This window comes from Engystomops pustulosus, chromosome 3, assembly GCF_040894005.1.
Source record: "Engystomops pustulosus chromosome 3, aEngPut4.maternal, whole genome shotgun sequence".
In the NCBI taxonomy this organism is placed as follows: Eukaryota; Metazoa; Chordata; class Amphibia; order Anura; family Leptodactylidae; genus Engystomops; species Engystomops pustulosus.
In genome coordinates, this window is record NC_092413.1 from 132,189,115 (window position 1) to 132,205,406 (window position 16,292).

Sequence of the window (16,292 nt, forward strand, 5' to 3'; positions counted from 1 at the left end):
TTTAATGAACAGAAACCTGTGCACATAATAAAAATGGATACATATTAAATTATAAAAGGGAACCTGTCACCAGGCAGGTCTCCAGAGAGACCTATTAACTAACTGACACCTTTTTTATCCAAAAGTTGTTTCCCTCACATCCCCATACAATCAACTTTGTTATCTTAGCTAGAATACAGCTTGATTGAGCAGCAAGTTAGAGCTGGGTCAAGTCCAGAGGCTCCTCCCCATGTCTCCTTTTTACCTTTTTGCACTTTGAGCAGGGTAATGTCAACTAAGGTCCTTTCCCCATTAACATTGAAAAATTGTATAAATCTGGTCACATTAAATAACAGCAGAGGCATGGGAAGGAGTATAAGTCCATGCTGTGATTTCATGTTAGCAGATCACCCTAGTCACATGACATGAAGTGTGGGGTGAGAAAGAGGCATGGGATTTGGTGTGGAGCCCCTGGACTCGGCAAAGCAGGACACGCTCCCTCCAACTTACAGCTTAATTTGGCTGTGTAAATTGACTGTAGATATTGTAAGACACAGTTTCAGATAATATCTTAAATGGCAACGCCCCATGCGGATATCAGTACACAAATGCACAAATCTACCAGCCTGGTACTGCAGTGCTGCTATAACTGACAAGCTGTGCTCAAAATTGTTGAAACTTCTTCAAGTTAGTACTTTGTTGTCTTACCATTTGTTTCCAACATTTGTACATTTGAAAAACAATAGGTTAATTTTGACATTTATTTCAAGAATTTCTGGCACCAGAACTCAGAACTTCCTGTCACTAAGTAATGAGCGAACCCAAACCAAAAAGTTTGAGTTCAGTTCCAGCACAATTGGTGGCATTAACTCTTCAAATCCCATTGTCAAAGTTGTCAGTGGCCTTTATATGGATAAACCGAGCACACCGGCACTAGCATGCTGGCGGGATAGAGCACTGCCATTTTTGGGAGGATCGACACACCCCAATGACTTCATCGGGAGTGCTAATCCTCCCCCAAAATGGCAGCGAGTACGACATTTAAAGAGTTTACATTTAAATAGTTAGCACAGATGGCAGGTGTCACTGGTGGGGTCCAGAACCTGTGTTCTTCATTACTGTATGCAGGCCCCCTCCATCACTACCTGTGACACTATTACTGTATGCACGATGCCTTCATGATCACCTCTCCCACAGTGGATCAGTGGATTGGAGAGATCCGCAAGCACCTCCAACTACAGAAAGGGAGTACATACAATTACGACTGTGTGGCCCCTCTTCATGTGCCGGAAGTCATAAAAATACAGGATGTCACAGGAAGTCCCAATTACTGCTGCTGGAAGGTCCAATGACCATGGTTCCTGCAGACCACAGACAAACTTTACTGGATTAAGTACAATATAGGTGACCCTGCTATGGTTTTGTACTTACCCTAATAAAATTTAGAATTAGTTGCCATCTACTTTAATAGTAGCTTCCCAATATGCTTTCTTTTTTGTACATAGGAATCAAATAGAATTCTATTTTCAACATTAATATTTGCATGAAGCAGTTGAGATTTTTTGCATTTTTTTTTAAATTTTTTGTGCACAAGCTAGATAAATTACATTTGCACAGAAAAATTGCACAGATCATTCTGAATGATAATGCAACAGAATTGCATACCAAAGTATAACATGAAATAAGAACAGATATGTATGCATGTTCTTTTATGTGCAAACTGCTTGCACATGTATTTACGAAGTGTCCCCGCACATATGTGTAGCAAACAACTCATTTGTGAAGCGACACAAATTTCTGCACTGAAAGGGGGTTCAGGTGCACAGTCGGACACATTTATCATGCAGAGTCCGACCAAAGTGTGACGCACGCCCTGTGTTAAAGGTGCACCAAAAAAAGTGCAGGGAGCACCTGATTCATGAGGGAAATGAGCCACAATTCTTGAATCTGAGACCCCTGCACACTACACAGGCAAACTGCACACAGTATAGATATCACTGTTTTTAGCAAAGGCCATTATGTTTTTGTAAATGTGTGTTGGATGAAGGGCCTAATTAAAAATATCTAAAATTAGATAGATATTGAAGGTACTAAAAACTCGTGAGTTGAGAGAAGGAAGATAATTTTTCATCTTGGGCACCTACTGAAAGCCCAACCTTTTTTTTAATAATAATCTTCTATGTTGAGTAATTGGGTATCAACTGCGCATTGTCATCCAAAATATTGGGATCACTGCCACAAATTGTACAAAAATTGTGCAATATCCAACCATATAAGTAATAGTTTTATTGAAGCATTGTCAAGCAGGAATATTAACACTGTACAGTATATCCAGGGCAAACATATGCAAAAGGTCAGTTATATGAAAATAGTTTATAAAACTGCAAAGCAAGTAATTTCATTAAAAGCCTCCATCACTAGCAGTATGCACAATATATAGGCTGTTTGGTAATATATTTAATCAATTTTACTTATTTATCTAATGTTTTTGTCATCTCATAATAGCTGGACTGATGATGAGTAAGTGCCACCCCATATAAAGAATTTACTGTATTTAATAAATCCAGTATATGACAGATGGATTCAAGTCCCTACGCTTGTTTCCCGTAAAGAGAACCAATGGTGGGGGAGGGGAAGGTAATCATCTTTATGAACCTAAATTGGGTAAGAGAATGTAGGAGGATTTACAGTAAGCTATTTTTCTTGAACATTTTCACTGCATGTTATCATCTTTGCATTAAATGTCTGTTTAACTTTTTGGTTGGTATGGAAACCATGTGACAAGCAACTAAAACATATTTTCTGATCTCCTCTCTGTGCAGCTGTTGTTTGAAGTACATGTAACTGCAGCATGACAGATATCAATACTTGGTGTAAAATCCCATCCATACATAGAAGTCAACATGAGAATAAGCCTTATACCATGCACGGCACAGTAATCGGTATTACAGAAGCTTATCCAAGATAGTAGAGCTCTGTATAGACAGCTTGTGCCTGAATAAGAAAATATAAATATAAAAGAAATGTTATGATTTTACTTATCAGGGCATGAAAAAATAAGAACTGATCCTTAGAAGGTCTTAATATTCAGTAAAATTCAACCAAAAAAAAAGATTTTTATGTAAAAAATGTAGGGATCCCTTATATATAGGGGAAGTAGCCACCAATTGCTGCTGTTCACATGCCCTTAATTTATTAATCATGTGCCACATTTATTATGAGTATATGTCCATTTTTAGTTCCTTTTCCTTCTACTACAAAAATGGGAATGGGCTTAGCACCAAAACAACTGTGTGCCAAAACATTGAGTAGGTTCAACAAAAATGTTGTTAATTTTGAAAACTGAACTACAACAACTAATATATGATGCAAAGTACAACTCAACAGTCTTAAACTACAGAAGATATATCACCCAGCATCAGACACAGTGGGGGAATTTCAGATGGCTTACCAACCTGGTTCTGACATACTCAATGACAATCCGGAACTTCCACTTTATTTGTTATCGCCATGTGCCAAAAATAATAATTTTATTTTATTGGCACTAGTTCTGCCGTGCACCAAATATATTATGTCTATGCGCCACATGAATCTATTAGCCGGAAATACCATAGTTGTGCCCTACCACAGAGTTAACAAATTCCCTGCAGTGATAAATCTGGCACAGCATAAGGCTGGACTATTCTTACTCTAATGTATGACATAAATTTGGAGGCAATTGAGGCAATGATTCCAAGCACAACTGTAAGCTTATAACAAAATAGCTTAACCACTTCAGGGCCAGGGTTTGTTTTTTTTTTGTGTTTCCATTCTCCACTCTACTCCTTTGACAAGTTAGATCTTTTTTTATTTTTCCCTTAACAAACCTACGTGAGCACCTAGTGCTATTAGTACTATATTGGAACTAATTGTATTACCTAGAAGTACCATGGTATGTACTGCGAAGATGGAAAAAAAATATGTCTGACATCACAGGGCCTCAAATGGGCATTTAGGATGACGGCAGCCACATGCAATGCTGTTAGATGCCGCAGTCATCTAATAATTTAGCAGAGGTCTTGTATAACACGGTCTATCTCTACTAAACTAGTTTATTGCATAGATGTGTTCTCTTCTTTACCTTTCCTTTTGCCCTAAGATACACCAAGAAAAATTTCCTGAGATAATCAGATTTTAAAAAAAGTGTTGTCATTCATGAAGCCCAATAAGGTAAAGCACATTTCTTTTATCATTTCTGATCATGGTAGAATGTCTTGAACAAAAAGTAATGGTAACGAAGGACACATTTTTATAGTTCTCATGGCAAGGACAACAAACCTTGAGGACTGTTACCTTCATCTCCCCACTTCTCTCTCTCATATCCTTGTAGGTGGGTGGCTGTCTATGTATAATAGCTAATTCCACAACCTGTTGTACTTATACTAAGAAGAGATGAAGAATGGCACGATAGAGAACTAAACTATTGTACATTGGAAGCCAGCTCCCTGCAAGGATGTCAGTAAGAGAAAGGGGCATGAAAGGAAATGAAAGGTCTATGTCAGAAGAAGGTTAATTTAGCTTCCAGGTGTCACTGGTGGGGTCCAGAACCTGTGTTCTTCATTACTGTATGCAGGCCCCCTCCATCACTACCTGTGACACTATTACTGTATGCACGATGCCTTCATGATCACCTCTCCCACAGTGGATCAGTGGATTGGAGAGATCCGCAAGCACCTCCAACTACAGAAAGGGAGTACATACAATTACGACTGTGTGGCCCCTCTTCATGTGCCGGAAGTCATAAAAATACAGGATGTCACAGGAAGTCCCAATTACTGCTGCTGGAAGGTCCAATGACCATGGTTCCTGCAGACCACAGACAAACTTTACTGGATTAAGTACAATATAGGTGACCCTGCTATGGTTTTGTACTTACCCTAATAAAATTTAGAATTAGTTGCCATCTACTTTAATAGTAGCTTCCCAATATGCTTTCTTTTTTGTACATAGGAATCAAATAGAATTCTATTTTCAACATTAATATTTGCATGAAGCAGTTGAGATTTTTTGCATTTTTTTTTTAATTTTTTGTGCACAAGCTAGATAAATTACATTTGCACAGAAAAATTGCACAGATCATTCTGAATGATAATGCAACAGAATTGCATACCAAAGTATAACATGAAATAAGAACAGATATGTATGCATGTTCTTTTATGTGCAAACTGCTTGCACATGTATTTACGAAGTGTCCCCGCACATATGTGTAGCAAACAACTCATTTGTGAAGCGACACAAATTTCTGCACTGAAAGGGGGTTCAGGTGCACAGTCGGACACATTTATCATGCAGAGTCCGACCAAAGTGTGACGCACGCCCTGTGTTAAAGGTGCACCAAAAAAAGTGCAGGGAGCACCTGATTCATGAGGGAAATGAGCCACAATTCTTGAATCTGAGACCCCTGCACACTACACAGGCAAACTGCACACAGTATAGATATCACTGTTTTTAGCAAAGGCCATTATGTTTTTGTAAATGTGTGTTGGATGAAGGGCCTAATTAAAAATATCTAAAATTAGATAGATATTGAAGGTACTAAAAACTCGTGAGTTGAGAGAAGGAAGATAATTTTTCATCTTGGGCACCTACTGAAAGCCCAACCTTTTTTTTAATAATAATCTTCTATGTTGAGTAATTGGGTATCAACTGCGCATTGTCATCCAAAATATTGGGATCACTGCCACAAATTGTACAAAAATTGTGCAATATCCAACCATATAAGTAATAGTTTTATTGAAGCATTGTCAAGCAGGAATATTAACACTGTACAGTATATCCAGGGCAAACATATGCAAAAGGTCAGTTATATGAAAATAGTTTATAAAACTGCAAAGCAAGTAATTTCATTAAAAGCCTCCATCACTAGCAGTATGCACAATATATAGGCTGTTTGGTAATATATTTAATCAATTTTACTTATTTATCTAATGTTTTTGTCATCTCATAATAGCTGGACTGATGATGAGTAAGTGCCACCCCATATAAAGAATTTACTGTATTTAATAAATCCAGTATATGACAGATGGATTCAAGTCCCTACGCTTGTTTCCCGTAAAGAGAACCAATGGTGGGGGAGGGGAAGGTAATCATCTTTATGAACCTAAATTGGGTAAGAGAATGTAGGAGGATTTACAGTAAGCTATTTTTCTTGAACATTTTCACTGCATGTTATCATCTTTGCATTAAATGTCTGTTTAACTTTTTGGTTGGTATGGAAACCATGTGACAAGCAACTAAAACATATTTTCTGATCTCCTCTCTGTGCAGCTGTTGTTTGAAGTACATGTAACTGCAGCATGACAGATATCAATACTTGGTGTAAAATCCCATCCATACATAGAAGTCAACATGAGAATAAGCCTTATACCATGCACGGCACAGTAATCGGTATTACAGAAGCTTATCCAAGATAGTAGAGCTCTGTATAGACAGCTTGTGCCTGAATAAGAAAATATAAATATAAAAGAAATGTTATGATTTTACTTATCAGGGCATGAAAAAATAAGAACTGATCCTTAGAAGGTCTTAATATTCAGTAAAATTCAACCAAAAAAAAAGATTTTTATGTAAAAAATGTAGGGATCCCTTATATATAGGGGAAGTAGCCACCAATTGCTGCTGTTCACATGCCCTTAATTTATTAATCATGTGCCACATTTATTATGAGTATATGTCCATTTTTAGTTCCTTTTCCTTCTACTACAAAAATGGGAATGGGCTTAGCACCAAAACAACTGTGTGCCAAAACATTGAGTAGGTTCAACAAAAATGTTGTTAATTTTGAAAACTGAACTACAACAACTAATATATGATGCAAAGTACAACTCAACAGTCTTAAACTACAGAAGATATATCACCCAGCATCAGACACAGTGGGGGAATTTCAGATGGCTTACCAACCTGGTTCTGACATACTCAATGACAATCCGGAACTTCCACTTTATTTGTTATCGCCATGTGCCAAAAATAATAATTTTATTTTATTGGCACTAGTTCTGCCGTGCACCAAATATATTATGTCTATGCGCCACATGAATCTATTAGCCGGAAATACCATAGTTGTGCCCTACCACAGAGTTAACAAATTCCCTGCAGTGATAAATCTGGCACAGCATAAGGCTGGACTATTCTTACTCTAATGTATGACATAAATTTGGAGGCAATTGAGGCAATGATTCCAAGCACAACTGTAAGCTTATAACAAAATAGCTTAACCACTTCAGGGCCAGGGTTTGTTTTTTTTTTGTGTTTCCATTCTCCACTCTACTCCTTTGACAAGTTAGATCTTTTTTTATTTTTCCCTTAACAAACCTACATGAGCACCTAGTGCTATTAGTACTATATTGGAACTAATTGTATTACCTAGAAGTACCATGGTATGTACTGCGAAGATGGAAAAAAAATATGTCTGACATCACAGGGCCTCAAATGGGCATTTAGGATGACGGCAGCCACATGCAATGCTGTTAGATGCCGCAGTCATCTAATAATTTAGCAGAGGTCTTGTATAACACGGTCTATCTCTACTAAACTAGTTTATTGCATAGATGTGTTCTCTTCTTTACCTTTCCTTTTGCCCTAAGATACACCAAGAAAAATTTCCTGAGATAATCAGATTTTAAAAAAAGTGTTGTCATTCATGAAGCCCAATAAGGTAAAGCACATTTCTTTTATCATTTCTGATCATGGTAGAATGTCTTGAACAAAAAGTAATGGTAACGAAGGACACATTTTTATAGTTCTCATGGCAAGGACAACAAACCTTGAGGACTGTTACCTTCATCTCCCCACTTCTCTCTCTCATATCCTTGTAGGTGGGTGGCTGTCTATGTATAATAGCTAATTCCACAACCTGTTGTACTTATACTAAGAAGAGATGAAGAATGGCACGATAGAGAACTAAACTATTGTACATTGGAAGCCAGCTCCCTGCAAGGATGTCAGTAAGAGAAAGGGGCATGAAAGGAAATGAAAGGTCTATGTCAGAAGAAGGTTAATTTAGCTTCCTGGATAAATCCTTTAATAAATTGAATTTAAAAAGACTACAATAGTAATATTAGTTGATTGTTGCTGTGAATTGTGAATCTGACAGTGGCTGAAAATGATCATAAGGCAACATATAGAGGAAGACACTAAACCACCCCACATATCGGCTGTATATTACTCCGGGCAGAGCTGGAGGCAGACTGCTCTTTTCATAGGGTAGACCCACTTCAATGGACCTGTAGTGAGCCAAGGCAACAGCTAAACCACATATAGTGCTGTCTACCTGCTGAGTCTGTAGCAAAGGCACCCTTCCCGATCCCCTATTTATAGTTTGGGGCCTGAAAACCCATGTAAATTTGGTGAGTTTTAATTTCCAATTACAGTAATGTGTTCATTGTATAATGGATAACCTTTTATTATTTGAATAATATGTATTATATTACTTTTTTAGCATCTTAATTTACCAGCATCTATAAGTGTCACTTCCCTGGGTACAACATGATAAAATATGTGAAAAGCCACATAGCAATATAACCTAATCAACTGTTCTATGGTTTTATTGTGTATAGTATTTACTTGTACCTATATTGATCGCTTTTAATCGATCCACCTCTCAACATTTTTCTCTAAGGCCAAACACATAAATGTACGTTCAAAGAAGACCATCAAATGTTCCTGGAAATTCTATCAATGAAAGATGAATAAACACTCCAAGATGCATTTTAGGCTGAAATGGTTTAAGAAATGGGAGGCACATGTCTCTTATTTGTTTTCTTTTATGTCAGCTTTCAAATTTAGAACTGAGAGGTTTTATTCCTATTGAAATTCTGGATGATGAAAAGGGTTTTGATTTTTTTTTATTCTTGTTAACATTGGGAAATAAGTGAAAAAACTCACAATGTACATTGAAAGTGCTGTGCAAAGCTAAGGCTAATGCTACATAGGCACAAGTCTATATTACAAAACCATACAATCTTCTTACAAAATCTCATTATGACAAATTCAATTTCCAATGGAAAATTACAGTTATTTCCCTTAATTAAAATGGTGAAAAATTAAAATTTACCATGTGTAACAAGTGGTTACCCCTTTGCACATGTGCTACTTGAATCAATTATAAAAATGATTAAATTTGACAATAAAATAAGCATTTTCACAAATTCACGTGCTACACAGTATATTTTATGGTCAAAATGCGTCCCCCAGTATTTACTGAAAAAATGAATAGGCATACACATAATAAACCATGATGTATATACAACAAACATACAGATCCAGCGCGATCCAGCGGCGCACTCTCCGACGAGGATTCGGGTCTTCCGGCGATTCACTAAGGTCGTGCGCCCGATGTCCACCAGGTGTCGCTGCTGCGCTGAGGTCCACCGGAGTTCACCATCCTATTCCTGGTGTATGTGAGTGCGTGTCAAGCGACACTTTTTTTAAAAAAAAGCACAATTTTTCCGAACCCGTCGGATTTTCAGACGGCCACGCCCCCCGTTTTTCGATGCATGCAAGCCGGCGCCGACACAATCTGATTCCGTGCTCCAAAAACCTGCGGTAAAATTCGGAAAACCCGACGGAAAACCGTGACCCTTAGTAAATGTGCCCCACAGTGTTATAATCAATCATGTGGTCACATGAGTTTGGACATGATATGCACCACATAAACATGATAGAGCACATTTACTTACCCGCTCTGGTGGAAATCCTGCAACAATGCACTGTGCCGCGATTCAAGATATCCTGCATGTGCCGCTTCCCTGCTCAGGTCTGCAGGAGTTCACCATCTTCCTCCAGGTGCATGTAAGTGCATGGCTTGCGACACAATTTTTAAGTAGATCGTCCAATGGCCTGCCCCCCGCATTAGTCAGAGTATATTTGGCGATGCGCCAAAATCCGATCATGTGCGACACAATCCCCCCAGTGGCGCGATCCCCGAAAATGTTGGAAAACCAGTCGGAAATGCGATCAGGGGACCCTCAGTAAAGAAGCCCCTCTGTGTACGACAAAAAGTATGATGAACCGATATCATTTATATATCATGTTCTTTTTAAGAGTAAAATGTTTACTAATAACCTTCATATTGTTTCTTTACAGATGCGCACAACTCAGAAAGTGTCAGTATGGCCAGTGGGCCTTGTTGGAGGGCGACGGTATGAACGTCCAATAGTAGAAAACGGAAAGGTTGTGGGTTGGTACACAGGATGGCGAGCAGATAGACCTTTTGCCATTGACATGGCAGGTAAGTTACATTTGGCAAACAATATAGAATATAGTGCATACTCCAATACATTGAGCAAAGGTTAACTTGACTTTAAAAAAAGGATGATATATATTACAGAACAAAACAAAAGCCATTGGAAAGGTCAAGGTCAAGTCAAAATTACGTGTTATGTGTCAATGTGAGTACAAAAAATCCCGTGGAATAATTGCTAACTTTAATTATTATGTCAATACAAACACAAAACAATACTAAACAACACTTCTGTGAGGACTCGATTTGTAGCATTTTGGAATATATGTGGCTCTTTGATTCCTTGTATCAAATTTGTAACATGGTCAGAACACACATGCTGTCCTGACTAATTGTACCACTTTCACTGGAAGAACAATCCAATAATGCCTGCTGGCACAGGGATACAAGTACCCCCCATATCACCGAATATTAGTTGTCAGTGAGGCACTGCACCTTTATTACAGCCATTTTCTGATATATGTAAATTAGCATACTTGACTCTTCAAGATATGACTCTTGTTTTATCCCATGCTGCCAGTGAACCACTCCTCCTTATTTTGACTGGCAGCTCTGTGTCTCTTCAAATCTTGGGCACTGCTCTGCCTAATTTTTTCTGATTGACAAGTCTTACTAGTAGGACATGCTGCTGTATGGAACTTGTGTTTAGGGACTGTCTGCCAATATTTAACTACAGACATATACAGATATATAAAGATTGTTTACTTAACAATTTTTAGTTAAAAGAAGGGTGGAATTTAGTTAATAGGACTCTATGAGAATCTGTCACTAGCTGTATTCGTGAAAATGTGATGACATGTGCCCTTGGAAACTTGCCATCAAAATCAAACATGATAAACCAGAGACACGTCCTCATTCATCCAGGCACTGCGACCATTTTAATCTTCTAATATTTATTACACATGTCCTCCTTCTTTCTTATAATAAACCTTTAAAATTATGTGTGCTAAAATTTCCTCTGCTGCAATGAGATTATATTGGGCAGAGGAAGGGAGTGGAGGATGAAACAGTATAATAGCCTGTGAAGCTGCAGAATGGAGGGGCTCTCTTAACATCCCTGGAAAACTTCTGGATCATTAGCATAATTTATAAAGTTAATTTCAGAAGGAAGGAGGCCATTGATAACAAATATAAGAAGATTACCACAGTCCCAGAGCCTGGATCTACTGTATGAGTTAATTTGATGATAGATTTCTTATAAAGGGAAGTTCACTCTGTGGAGTCAGTTTGAAATTGTTAAATTGTCATGCAGTATTGTAATTCCTACAGTGTAGTGTAATACACCTTTTACTCAGAAATAATGCTGTGAGACAAGTGATTTGCCAATAAAGACCTCTACATGTTTCCATTACTTAAGTAACATAGAAGCCTTGAAGCAAAAAGATAGAGGATTCCTCTCTTAAACATTAGAATATGCATGGATATTATTATTAGAATCGGTCTGTCTGCCAATAGTGGATAGTAAAATAAAAGATTTAGCACATCTATTAATGATAGCTGTTACATTTGGCTTTTTGTGTATTTTGATAATTCATTTGAATTGTACCTACAACTATTAAACTCATAACTGTAGTATAATGATAAATCCTAGTAGTGAATAAAAGTAGTGGCTAACGCTGTGCCTTGGAGCACTAGGGTTCTGGGCTATATGGAGTTTGTATGTTTGCCCTGTATCTGTGGTACCTCCTATACTCTACACACACGATGAAATAAATGCAATGAGAATTTTGCTTCCATCAGTCTAATATTTATGGCTTATCCTAATAATATGGCATCAGTTTCAAAGTCAAATATAACCATATAGATTTGACACAATCCTTTACAATGCAACAGCACATACAAATATAACATTGTATTTAATGAAATTATTTCCCATGAAATAATTGTATCCTACACTAGAAAAATTAAATTGGGACTGGGTCTCAAGTGACCTATACTGGGCATGTGGGTACTACATTTAAAGGACATCTACCACCAGGATGAAAGACTGTATGTAAATGAGCCCGAGGAGCTCCAGCCTACATTAACACCTATGGAGCCTAGAGCCCCTCAGGCTCATTTGCATACAGTCCTTCATCCTGGTGGTAGATGCATTTAATTAACATTATACAATATGGAAAGTATCAGCTATAACTGGATCCATTACTAAGAGTCAATCTTACAACTTAAAAACCACAAGCATTTTACTTTGATTACCTGCAAGGCTTCAATAGGAACTGACCATGGTCCTGAAGAGTTTTGCTATATGAAACCTATCCCTCTTTCCTAAATCTTTCGTCTGATATTTTTAGTTTATAGCTTTTATACGTAAAGTGTTAAAATGGTATTTTATATTACAATAGTACATAAATATACTCTGACTAATGCATGAGAAATGGATGAGAACAGGGAGCAGGAATGTATCCTGAGGTTATATAATGTGACGCAACAGACGGATGGAGCTTTAAACGCTTGGCTTAAGGGGAAAGTCACTGACATACATCTTTGGTAGATGAAGGCAGAAAAGCTTCAAAATTGATCTCATCAATCTCAAAGTGTAAAGTTAAGCTCTCTTTCTCTCTCTGGCTGTCAGAAGACCATGGCTGGCTGATCTTATGTATACATGTTCGAAATACTCCAGTGCTCAGAATTCTGAATTTAAGCTTCACCTACAGGTCTCGATTCATGCATTATATAGTATATTGTATTGTAAGTCAACTACATTTTCATACTGATGTGCGTTGAAATTACAATTCCAGTTTTATTACAATTACACACACAGTTGTTCTGCTGCATACTGTAAGCTCATCATAGGGCAATTCTGTTCCACGCCGCAAAACAATCCTGTGCATAGCAAGGGGCCTTCCGGTGCGTATTCACACTGGTTACCACACCGAGCTCCTGTCTTCATTAAGGTGTTGTCCACTGCACAATAGGGAGGCACACTGCAGTTTGCCTCACTAATAGTAAATATGACTCAATGGGGCACATTTACTAAGGGTTTGAACGCCACATTTTCATCGGTTTTCACTATTTTTTCCGTTTTGCGCTGAATTGCCCCGGATTTTTCACGCATTCGATTGGAATGTGTTGCATCGGCGCCAGCTTGCATGCGACACAAATCGGAGGGGAATGGACATGGGACAACCGTGGAATTTAAAAAGCAAATTGCGTTGCAAGATCAGCACTCACATGCACAGGGAAGAAGAAGGTGAACTCCGGCGGACCTCAGCAGGGGAAGCGTCAGATGCAGGAAATTGGATGCACGATCTTAGTGAATCATGGCAGACCCAAATCCCCGTCGGACAACGCATTGCAGGGATAGGGACGGGACGGGTAAGTAAATGTGCCCCATTATGATTACAGGCACAAAAAAAAACCTAAAGACAGATATTCTTAATGTGTGTAAATCACCTTCTTTTGTGCATTGAGGCTTATATTAACCTGAACTATGAAGCCTTTGTGCAATTTACATTTATACCTTTCCAGTTTCAACAATAAATTATTCTTTTGAGCTTGATGAAAAGATTTGAGATTTTCCAAAATATATTTTGTATAAATTCCTCACAGTGTTCTAGATGCCATTGTCTTCTATTATGCAAGGTCACAGTGGAGATCTCCACCCAGGTGAAATGGGCTGCAAGAGGAAAGTTTCAACACACGGCCGTATGCATGAGGCCTAACTTTGAGCAGAACCAACAACTTCAGAAGAGGTGGCTCACCATGACAGATTATGTTGGGGGGAAAAGATTGGGAATGCAAAATTTAACATGCCAAATCTATTTATGCTCAGTGGAGAAAAGTTGCTTCCATATGTATGTGGTATTGCTTTATTCCCTCCTTATTCAAAACATTTGCCCAATTGGCTTGCATCATATGAGGACTTGGGATATTTGGCTTTTGGCCGATCTGGTGTTTGTATTACTGTTATTTAGGGAGTATGGCCACATTTAGTTAACCTATTGTTAGCATTATTTACTTTTCTCTCATTGCTCTGTCCCTCTTTTGTATTCTCATGCATCTGCAATTTAGGTGGCTCTGCAGTGAAGCCGATGCAAGTCAAAGATGAGCAGGGTTATCACCGAAATCACAGCTGCACCAAGCATATGCAAGAATACAGTCATACAGCATATATACACACACATACAGTATATACACACCATACCCCATATACACATCACAGATACACATGCATACAGCATATATATATATATATCATACATATGTCATATAATACAAAGCAAGGTTGCCTTGCCTTTATTTTATGGTAGGAGGAGTCAGAATAAAACTGATTTCTGGAAAAGTGGTGCAACATAGAAAAATAAGATAAGCATAAATTAGAAACTATTACAGTAAAGAACAAGGTACTATTTGGCATTTGGGAGGCATTGCCGAGGTGACAGGTTCCCTGTTAATGGCCTGAAAATCTTTGAATGATGACTGATAGAATTGTAATAACCATATGTATACTATTGTGTTCTCAGCTGACATTATGTTACATGAGATTTTAGTAGAAATATTAATGTAAAACAAGATTTTCCTGCGAGCACCTGAGAGTCCATATTTTTATTTTTCGCTTTCTCTCCTTGTCTCATAGGAGTCTTTAAGAAAAGTCATTTCATGCTTGAGGTTTATAAATGAAATACTAAACAGCTAATGAAAATAATGAATAAAGTTACTGAAGACTAGCCAAGAGATATATTCTTATGAAACAATAGCAGAAAAACAGGCATTTTATCCACTTGCGGCATTGCAGGCACCGACACTCTAGCTGGAAATCATTTTGGTTTCAGATTCAGAGTGATTTCTGATAAATCATTCTATGTCATCCATTTATAAGAAAAAAACCACCTAATGAAAATAATGAATAAAGCTCCGGTAACCAGTGAATTAGACACAACAGTATTCGAGACTAGCTGAATCTCCTATTGTTAGACTTCCGGTGGGAAGGGATGATTGATGAGGAGAATAGAAGAGGTTCATTTGAAGTATACAGGAATATTAGGTCTGAACAATGTGATGTTTCTAGAAATTGCAAGACCTTAAAATCATTGGATCTGGGCAAGACTTACCGTGCCTCAAAACTGTGTGTAGAAAATAATCATTGTATCTGTGCACAGGGTAAAGGCTAAAAAGTGTCATTTATCTGAAAACACTTTGACTAAGAATGAATTTATGCCTCTTAAAATGTCAGAATCCCCAGCCAGGCCACCTTGATCACAGAAGTGACATGGAAAATCCCAGGAGGTGAGACCCAAACTGACAAAGTCTGTTAATGGTTCCCCTCTCCATTAATAAATGGAATATAACAAACATATTTCTACAATAATACCCATTGTATGTTTTCCTGTGGATTTCATATGGCAAGAAATAGAAAATATTGTGGACCTCACATATAAGGGTAAGTGATATAGCAAACCACAGGTGTTTCCTATTATTGTGCTCATCAACACTGCTTGGGCACCTCAAGCATAAAGATAAAAATAAAAACTAGATATAGTGAGCTGTGGCACAGATATAAGATCTCACCATGTGATACACTGTCCTTACATTAAAAGAAATATACACAACTTATACTGATAAAAATGCCAATATTGATAAAATGAAAATACAAATGATGGTGTATTATATTTTAATAAATACTGTCATTTTTTCAATCTAGGTTGTGTATATTCCTTGAAAGGAAATCTACCCAAACATACCTGTACAGGCAGTCCCCGGGTTACATACAACATAGGTAGTAGGTTTTTTTCTTAAGTTGAGTTTGTATGCAAGACGGAACCATATACTTTATTATTGTAACCCCAGTCAAAATGTTTTTGGTCTCTGTGACAATTGAATTTTAAAAATGTTGGGTTGTCCAGGATTAACAATAAAGCTTCATTACAGACACCTGTGATAACTGTTACAGCTGTTTATTGTAGCCTAGGGCTAAAGTACAGTAAATTACCAATTACCAGAGGTCCGTTTGTAACTAGGGGTCATTTGTAAGTCAGGTGTTCTTAAGTAGGGGACCGCCTGTATTTAAATTTAGATTAGCTGATGCTGGAGGTGG

The 16,292-nt window shown here is 37.7% G+C and overlaps 1 protein-coding gene across 1 annotated transcript in view; it reads left to right on the forward strand.

Annotated features, from left to right (window-relative positions):
* The window catches only part of B3GAT2 (beta-1,3-glucuronyltransferase 2), a 120,104-nt gene that overhangs the window by 57,918 nt on the left and 45,894 nt on the right, over positions 1-16,292 (forward strand). Inside the window, exon 2 of the mRNA XM_072142173.1 lies at positions 10,102-10,246. Coding sequence (XP_071998274.1) covers positions 10,102-10,246 — 145 coding nt within the window. The remainder of the gene's footprint in view (positions 1-10,101; positions 10,247-16,292) is intronic.